General features: G+C 37.5%; 1 protein-coding gene and 1 long non-coding RNA gene across 4 annotated transcripts in view; one reads left to right on the top strand and one right to left on the bottom strand.

The window, feature by feature from the left end:
- LOC128209203 (protein kintoun-like) overlaps positions 1-2769 on the bottom strand; it is a 73648-nt gene extending 70879 nt beyond the window's left edge. For all 3 annotated transcript variants that reach the window (XR_008256954.1, XR_008256953.1, XM_052913137.1), the window contains exon 1: positions 1122-2769. Coding sequence is in view for 1 of the 3 variants with exons in the window: in XM_052913137.1 (XP_052769097.1) it covers positions 1122-2744 (1623 nt within the window). In the remaining 2 variants the exon portion in view is untranslated. The remainder of the gene's footprint in view (positions 1-1121) is intronic.
- A 126-nt stretch (positions 2770-2895) lies between these two features.
- Positions 2896-5318, top strand: LOC128209665 (uncharacterized). The gene is made up of 3 exons (XR_008257049.1): positions 2896-3017; positions 3717-4194; positions 4511-5318. It is a non-coding gene; the product is annotated as an uncharacterized LOC128209665 (long non-coding RNA).
- Positions 5319-9203: the final 3885 nt, after the last annotated feature.

Consider the following 9203-nt stretch of genomic DNA (forward strand, 5'->3'; position numbering starts at 1 on the left):
AACCACCATACTTGCATTTTATACAAAATATAATAAGATATTGTACAGTTGTCATATCATTCCTTGTTTTTAACCATATAAGGTACTCAAGATGTGTTTTTCTGTTAACCGGTGGGCTATGGAAATCTGGTATGGGCTACAGAAATTTCAAAGTCTGTAGCCCCATTGGCTACCAGGTAAAAAAGGTTAATTTCGCACACTGCACCACTGGATGTAAACGCATCTCCCACATATTTCAATAGGGTCATTTCAATATTTCGTTTTTGCATCTTTTTTTTTGTTAACAATATCCCAGATGTTTATGAAACTGAAGCTTAACCTTTTGTGTATTGATTTTTCCTTGAAAATATCGTCTGCTTAAATTTGAAGGTAATTATTTATACTGCCAATCGCAGGTGTGAGATTCCACTGTGAGGTAATAAAACCACGAGCCGAGTACTGTATGGAAAATCCCCAAATGCATTGATGCGTAAATCATTAAATATATTACGTCAGTTCAATTTACCATTACAATCAATAAAGATTACAATTTTTTGTAGATAAAATTTTGTGTTACAAAAAATAGAAACAATAAATAGCTGAGAAAATGATGAGTAAATTTTCTGTTAATGTCCAGCATGATTCCAGTCGTAAAATAGGTCAGGTAAACACATTTTTACAAGCCTTTGGGTGAGCTAGATCTTTTATTTATACAGGTGAAAACATTTATCGGCTTTCTTTTTGTAAACAATTTTATGAAAAACATGTCGCCAAGAATAAATGTTTCACTCCCAAAAAAGATCATTCCTCAAAGCTAAATAAAACATGTATCTAAGTTTTAGTTTTTGACCTTCCCCACCCACTTTTGCATCGCTGCTGACCTTTTATTTTTATGTTGTTGTTTTTTGTGTGTGTTAAAGTGCACGACTTTAGTGCAAGAACTATTTTTGTCTCAAATAAGACTTTTGGGGATAAAAACCTATTATGTCGAACATGAGGAATGTTGAGGTGAAATTATAAAGATAACAACCCTGTAATGACTAAGAAGCGCTAGCATGCTTTGCCCTTCTGAATCATTAAGATTTTGCATAAATTGGTATATTACATTTCTTTAAAATTAATTTAGAAAATCACATTCATACCACTGTTGAAGTAATGCTTGGGCCTGCCAGAAACTTGTTCCAGAGCGATCTGCAGCTTTTGTGCTTCAGCAGGGTTACTGTGGTGTTCTTGTCCCCAACATCAACAGAAGTGTGCTCGGCTACAAGCTTGTTAGCAGGATCAAAGTCAGCAAAGAAGCTGTAGTGCATGGGGAAACCACCTGAGCCAACAGAGATGAACTTCACCTCTAATGAGCTAGGGTTTTTAAATGACCTAGTCACAGAATCTTCTTTGATGTTCCTCACATGGAAAATAAAGGTAACAGTCTCAATGTCTTGATTAAAGTCATACTGCGGCATGATATATGACAATTCTGCCTTTAGGCTTTTTGAGAACAATTCTGGCTGCGTATCTTTGTCCAAATCTTTGATGTCTTCCAGTGGAAGGAATTCATCATTAGTGATAACGCCATCAGCTACCTCTTCCAGGGGTGGAAGTTCTTCTATCAAAGAAGGTAGTGCGTCATTCTCACCGCTATTTGTTCCATCCTCTTCAATGAAAGTTGGGATGCTCGGAACCTCTACTGCTACAACTGGCAGGATAACGACAAGACTTTTTTTGCTCTTATCAAACCTAGCAGACCCTTCTTCATCATCAACAAAATACGGCAGTTTCAAATCAAGCTTGTATGCTGGTTCCTGGCACTGCAGAAAAAGTTTATCTTCAAATATATCAAGATCAACACCAGTCGCAGACTTGCACAGAGGCAGTTCAATTGAGACTACAATTTCTTTGGGCCTAGTGGATGGTCGTGAATCAGGCGCATTGCGATATTCCTGCAAGTCCATATTTGTTCGGTGAATTATCGTATACTTCGGGGTAGTGTAGCCATCGTCTTCCTTCTTAGTGTTTTTATTAAATTTTGTTTTACTCTCTTGATTGGCTTTATCCTTGTAACGTTTTGCAATTTCTTTCTTTTTTTCTTCAGCCAGTTCTGCGCTCGTTTTATCTCCATATGGATATGGCATGTTTGCCAAAGGGCCACTATTGTCTGCAAGCTTTTTATCACCTTTTCTGGATCTAATAACTGTTGCAACGGGTGCTCCCTTATAATTCAGCTTCGGATGACGAATGTTGTTTTTGTCAATCTTCACACCAAACTGCCTTTCAATGCCTTCCATGGCAGTATCTTCGACCATCTTTCTAAACTGTTGATTACGACTCATGGTGTACGTATCTGGATGGAAAACAACATCATACACCATGCAAGTTTTCTTAGCCTTGTCGAACTCTTCCCTAGGTGGGGAAAACGAATGTGGGATCTGCCACTGCAAACCACTGACACCTGTATTATTGGTTCGTCGATGGGATGATGGTTTCCCCATTTTATCGTTCTTGCAAATGTTAATGAACGATTTTTTACCATCAATAGTAGTTTTGATGGTGTGACCTGGTTCAGGGTTAACGAATTGCACGTCCATTCCCTTTTCTTGTTCCATCATTGCAATTTCTTCCTCGTACCGTTTGCGATTCTCCGGATTCGAGATCTCTTCCGCATACTCAACAAACATTTTCCGGAACTTTTCATCTTTCAACGCTTCTTCTATTCGCTTAATTTCTTCCCGAGAAAGGTCTAAATCTTCGAATGTCTTATTGGACGCCATTATTATTTTTGTTTGTGCTTGTTGCTACGAGCATGCGCACAACCGCACAGGTCGACGTTATATTCTATACACGCTCAGTGTCTGACCATTGGAATCTATACAGCCTTAAATTTTTCCGTAAAGTAAACCATGAAACTGTTGACTGCGATCATTTCAACTAGTTTCATTTCCGGATAGCACTTTAAGCTCCCATTTTAGTATAATAACTCTTTTTAGGGATTATAACTTCCGTCACCATGATGTATCGCTGTGGTACGAAAGGATTGGGATCAAGTATGCTAACAGTAAAAGATATATGATTTTACTTTGACGTTTGAAATATCAAAGACGAATATTTGAATGTAATTTTATGTATGTTTGGTTCATAATGGTACTTTGTCAAGTGTAACATCCACAAACCTTCTTCAAAGTTGAAGTCACTATTGCAGTTAATTGTAACCACAACCCAGGTCTGGGGAATAGTGGGGACTTTGACTTTCGGTCCAGCCTATCCAAGGTAAAATTCCCCCCTGCAGCGAAGAACTAATGGTCAAACCGAATCAAATGCTCCCACATCCCGGGAACCCTAGGTAAGGTCCATTCCAGCAATATTTTGCGCGAAGATAAAACCACACTATACATGTCACTTCCAGTTCATCTGGAAGGTAAAAACATGGCCCATTTCCCTGACTACATGTATTCCTGGACTGGGTCGGGCGTGGTTACAAATGACTGGTGCATAACATTCTAAATGCAATGTCAGATTCACATTGAGAGAATTGCTCCCATTTGTCCAAAATTTATTTTCATTAATTGTGGCAATGAAAGCAGATCAGATATCATGCACAGCAAAGATTTTCCTTTTCTTTTTGTAATATATCTTGAAGAATATCAAAGACTACATGGGAACTGAAAGGTTTTATACCAAGACTTTCAGTCATAGTTGATAATGACAAAGTTATCAAGTATTGCATTATTCAATTATAATTTTAGGTTATGCAGATTGTTGAGAGCAATATGATGAGGGAAGGCAGGAAAGACTGAGTCTTATAGTCTGGTAATGTACAAGAAATGTTTAAAACACCTACTTTTTTAATCATGATTTTCCAATATGATTTTATGTGTATTGTGATCCTAAAATTGGACTTTTTTCTTTATTGGATTTTTTGGAATATTTAACTGCTTCAGACTTTATATAATATCACGACAGTAAAGCAAACCACAAAGTATGTTTTAATATATTTTGCCTAATACTATCGTACAGGCCATCCATATAGCATACTTTTGTTGTAAAAAAACATGTTAATATTTGCACAATAGGTTTTAAGACTTTGATTTTTTGAAAGTGATCAACAAAAGAAAAAAAAATCATAGAATTTTCTTTTATATTATGATTTTATTACTCATGGCAAAATGGTGTTCGAGAGGTGGCGAATAAGGATTTTCTTGCAGCATTGAAGAACGATAATATGTATGTTGTATTTGTTTTCTTCTATGTATGTGAATACTGTGTTAAAATTTAAATCTTGCCATGAAATAGGTATCATGCATTCCAATTTCAATTTGCCAGTATTACTATATCATAATCCTAAACGATCCTCTACAACTAAACTTTGTGCAAAAATGTTTTTATACATGTGAAATTCTTGTAATTTCCTGCTAACAGCATTTATTCCTGTATTGCATATAAACTGATAAATGCGCAAGATTGCCAAAAAATTGCTAACTGCTTATCTTTGATAAATGGGGATGCTTTTAATTTATATCTTTATTATTTATTTCTTCAGGCAAAGAACAGAAAGAAAGGTTCTCTTAACATAGAAAGTAAAGAAATAATGAAGTTCACACTACAGTTGTCAATCTGGATGTGTTTCCTTTGTTATTTGAACACGATTTATTTTAACTTACATAACAAGTATGTTCTACAATAATGAATATCTATATTAATAGTAATGATATTCCATTAAACATGGACATGGAAAAAAAATTCTTTGACAGTGCAAGATAAGATAAATCCAGACATAGTCAGATTCTTCAGTTAACTTGGATGTGTTCCATTTGTTTCATCCACATACTTGAAATTTGTCTTGTAACTACATGTACTTTTATGAGGTTAAGTGGTTAGTAATCAACCTTTATCATAACATTTTCTTATTTTGGGATAGTATGTATTTATGTTGACACTATGTGTACCTTCATTCTATTCATTTTTCTGTACGAAACAAGACCAAATGTGTCATTTTAGTTTAACCATTTTAAACTGTATTTATTATACTCTTCATTGAATAGCTATTTGTTGAATAGCCATTCGTATATTATCAAACATTTTAACAAATTTAAATGTGTTGTTATTTTGATTATATTGTATCGGTGTCATAGGGTACATGTCCATTCCTAACCTTCAAGATAAAACAGATATATTCTTTGTTGAAAAAATGTGTTCTTTATGCATATACATATAGAGTGGCTACAGAGAACTCGACACTTACCATTTTTCTTACAAAATATCTAAGGGGTTTCCTGCATGTGGTTGCTACATTCAGTGTACCTTATGTTATATAATACATTATATATGATCAATAAAACAGATTAAGAACCAAAGCTGTTGTTAAATACTTTTTAAAAGCTGTATATGTACAAGACAATACTGAGACTGTATAGACACCAATGTTTGTCCCAACTTGAAGATGTATAGATTCCAATGATTGCCTTGAGTTGAGGCTGTATAGATTCTAATGTTTGTCTTCAGTTGAGGCTGTATAGATTATAATGTTTGTCCTCAGTTGAGGCTGTATAACGTCCAATGTTTGTCCCTACTTGAAGCTGTATAGACTCAAATGTTTGTCCCTACTTGAAGCTGTATAGATTCCAATGTTTTTCCCTACTTGAAGCTGTATAGACTCCAATGTTTGTCTTAAGCTGAGGCTGTATAGATTCTAATGTTTGTCTTCAGTTGAGGCTGTATATAACGTCCAATGTTTGTCCCTACTTGAAGCTGTATAGACTCCAATGTTTGTCTTAAGCTGAGGCTGTATAGATTCTAATGTTTGTCTTCAGTTGAGGCTGTGTATAACGACCAATGTTTGTCCCTACTTGAAGCTGTATAGACTCCAATGTTTGTCTTAAGTTGAGGCTGTATAGATTCCAATGTTTGTCTTAAGCTGAAGCTGTATAGATTCTAATGTTTGTCTTCAGTTGAGGCTGTATATAACGTCCAATGTTTGTCCCTACTTGACTGTATAGACTCCAATGTTTGTCTTAAGTTGAGGCTGTATAGATTCCAATGTTTGTCTTAAGCTGAGGCTGTATAGATTCTTATGTTTGTCTTCAGTTGAGGCTGTATAGATTCAAATGTTTATCTTAAGGTGAGGCTGTATAGATTCCAATGTTTGTCTTCAGTTGAGGCTGTATAGATTCAAATGTTTATCTTAAGGTGAGGCTGTATAGATTCCAATGTTTGTCTTCAGTTAAGGCTGTATATATTCAAATGTTTATCTTAAGGTGAGGCTGTATAGACTCCAATGTTTGTCTTAAGATGAGGCTGTATAGATTCTAATGTTTGTCTTAAGTTGAAGCTGTATAGATTCAAATGTTTATCTTAAGGTGAGGCTGTATAGATTCCAATGTTTGTCTTAAGCTGAGGCTGTATAGATTCTATAATGTTTGTCTTAAGTTGAGACTGTATAGATTCCAATGTTTGTCTTAAGCTGAGGCTGTATAGATTCTGATGTTTGTCGTCAGTTGAGGCTGTATAGATTTCAATGTTTGTCTTAAGCTGAGGCTGTATAGATTCTAATCTTTGTCTTCAGTTGAGGCTGTATAGATTGTAATGTTTGCCTTCAGTTGAGGCTGTTCAGTTGAGGCTGTATAGATTCTAATGTTTGTCTTCAGTTGAGGCTGTATAGATTCTATTGTTTGGCTTCAGTTGAGGCTATATAAAGTCCAATGTTTGTCCCTACTTGAAGCTGTATAGACTCCAATGTTTGTATTAAGTTGAGACTGTATAGACTCCAATGTTTGGTATTACTAATCGCGTTCCTTTGAACAATTGACCTCTTTGAACAGTTATCTCACCCCTATAACACCAGTATGGTTTCATGTATTCAGGAAGTGCTGACTTATCTGGCCACCCTTGTTTACAATACAACAAAAGTTGTGTACAGATATTATCCTCTTTGTAAAGGGACTTAATTCGTTCCAGTCGATTAGCGGTCGCTGGAATGTCATTGAAAATCATTTGAACATATGCGTCACTCGCGGACTGCAAACTTTCGGATTCTTGATAATTTGACGTACGCAGAGGTGCCCTTGATAGACAGTCGGCTGTAACCAGTTTACATCCGCTTATGTAAACAATGCTAAAATCGTAACGCATAAGGCGCATGCGAAACCTCTGGATTCTAGCAGGTAAATCGGTCAAGTTTTTCGTACTTAATAAAGGAACTAACGGTTTATGATCCGTTTCTAAGACAAACTTGGATCCTATTGAAAAGTTTTGAAACTTTTCGCAAACCCATGTTAATGCAAGGCATTCTTTCTCTATTTGAGCATACCTTTGTTCTGCTTCAGTAAGCGAACGAGAAGCAAACGCTATTGGTTTCCATGTACTTCCCTGCTTTTGCCTAACAACTCCCCCCATGCCAAATGAAGAAGAGTCTGCTGAGACCATTATTTCCTTATTAGGATCATACTGGGCCAAAACCTTGGGAGAACTTAACTCCTCTTTCAATTTCTGGAAGGACAATTCTTGATCTGGACCCAAGAACCACGAGTTTTTGCCCTTTAAAAGGTCTCGCAACGGTTTAGACATTTGTGTTAAGTTTGGCGTGAACTTTGCTAACTGATTGCACATTCCAAGAAATCTCTGGATATCTGAAATATTCTGCGGGTTTGGCATGTCAATAATTGCTTTCACTTTGGCTAGGTCGGCCCCAATTGTGCCCTGACCTACAACAAGACCTAGAAATGTAAAACTGTGTTTCCAAACTGGCATTTTTCTTTGTTCAGTGTGATGCCAGCCTCAGAAATGAGCCCTAACACGCGAAATAAACGCTGATCATGTTCATCCTTATTCTCACCGAATATGAGGACGTCGTCCATTTTGCAAACTACGCCCGGTACTCCTAACAATGCTGACATTTTCCTCTGAAAGAATTCTGGCATAGCATTTATACCGTATGGCGAGACATTAAAGCAAAACCTACCGAATGGGGTTATGAATGTAGTTAAATGTCGCGATTCGCGTGCTAATCTTACTTGCCAGAATCCGTGGCGTGCGTCAATTTTCGAAAAGAAACGTCCTCCAGCGAGCTTTGCAAGTGACTCGTCTACGGATGGTATTGAAAACGCTCTCGTTTTACTGACTGATTCAATTTTGACAGATCTACCCTAATTTGACCATTTGGTTTAGGAGCTACTACTATTGGCGAACAGTACTCGGTCGGCTGTTACTTTTGAAATAACCCCCGATCTCTCCATTTGCTCTAGCTCGGCTTTGAATTTTTTCTTTAAAGGCAATGGTACTCGACGCGGTGTAGACAATGAGTACGGCTTTAAGTTTTCACTTAATGTGATTTTGTATTCCCAATCAGTTTTACCTAATTTGTCGCTAAAGACAATGGGGAATTTCTCATATACTTGTTCATACGATGCTTTGACAGATGAAATGTATTTAAAATCATTTACCTGAACAATTTGTAAAGCCTCAATAGCAGGTCGGCCAAGGAGAGGAAATTCCAAACTTTTTACAACAAACACTTCTGTAACACACATTTTTGATGAAGATTCAATTGTGGTTTGGAATTTACCCAGAACTGTTGATTTAGAATTGCCTGCGCCAAATAATGATCTGTTAGTTTTCTGTATTTTCACTCCAAACATGTGTTTTAACAGTTTCTCTGGGATAACTGTTACGTCTGCCCCGGTGTCGATTTTGAACGTCACGTCCGCTTCATCATTTACGGTTAGTGTCACTTTCCACGGGTCCGTGGTCGTTGATGCCCGTACTGTACCAAGGAAGGACTCGTCTTCGTCGGAATGCTCGGTGTTGCTAGCCTCGTTAACGGCTCCAACGGTTGAGCGGCATTTCTTTTGGAAGTGTCCTACTTTCTGACATTTACGGCACTTCGCATCTTTTGCCGGGCACCTGTTTCGAGGGTGCCCCGGCGTGTTGCCACAACGCTGGCAATCCCTGCTTGCTGGCGTAGATGGGACCGGTTTTTTCTCTGGCCTCCAGTTCCGGTGCCCCTGAGTCTTGTGTTGTCGTCTTGTCACTGCCTCAACTGAAGATGACGGTTCGCCTCTTACAACCGCTTGTTGGGCTCGAACCGACTCTCGTTGTTTGGCCTCAGTCACCGCCTTATCTAGCGACAGTGTTGGGTCAAGCTGCAGTCTTTCGGACAATTTGTGGTCTCGGATTCCGACCACAATCCTGTCGCGAATTAAACTATCGTGTAAGTCCCTGAACTCGCAGTTTTCTGC

Source organism: Mya arenaria, chromosome 11, assembly GCF_026914265.1.
Source record: "Mya arenaria isolate MELC-2E11 chromosome 11, ASM2691426v1".
NCBI lineage: Eukaryota > Metazoa > Mollusca > Bivalvia > Myida > Myidae > Mya > Mya arenaria.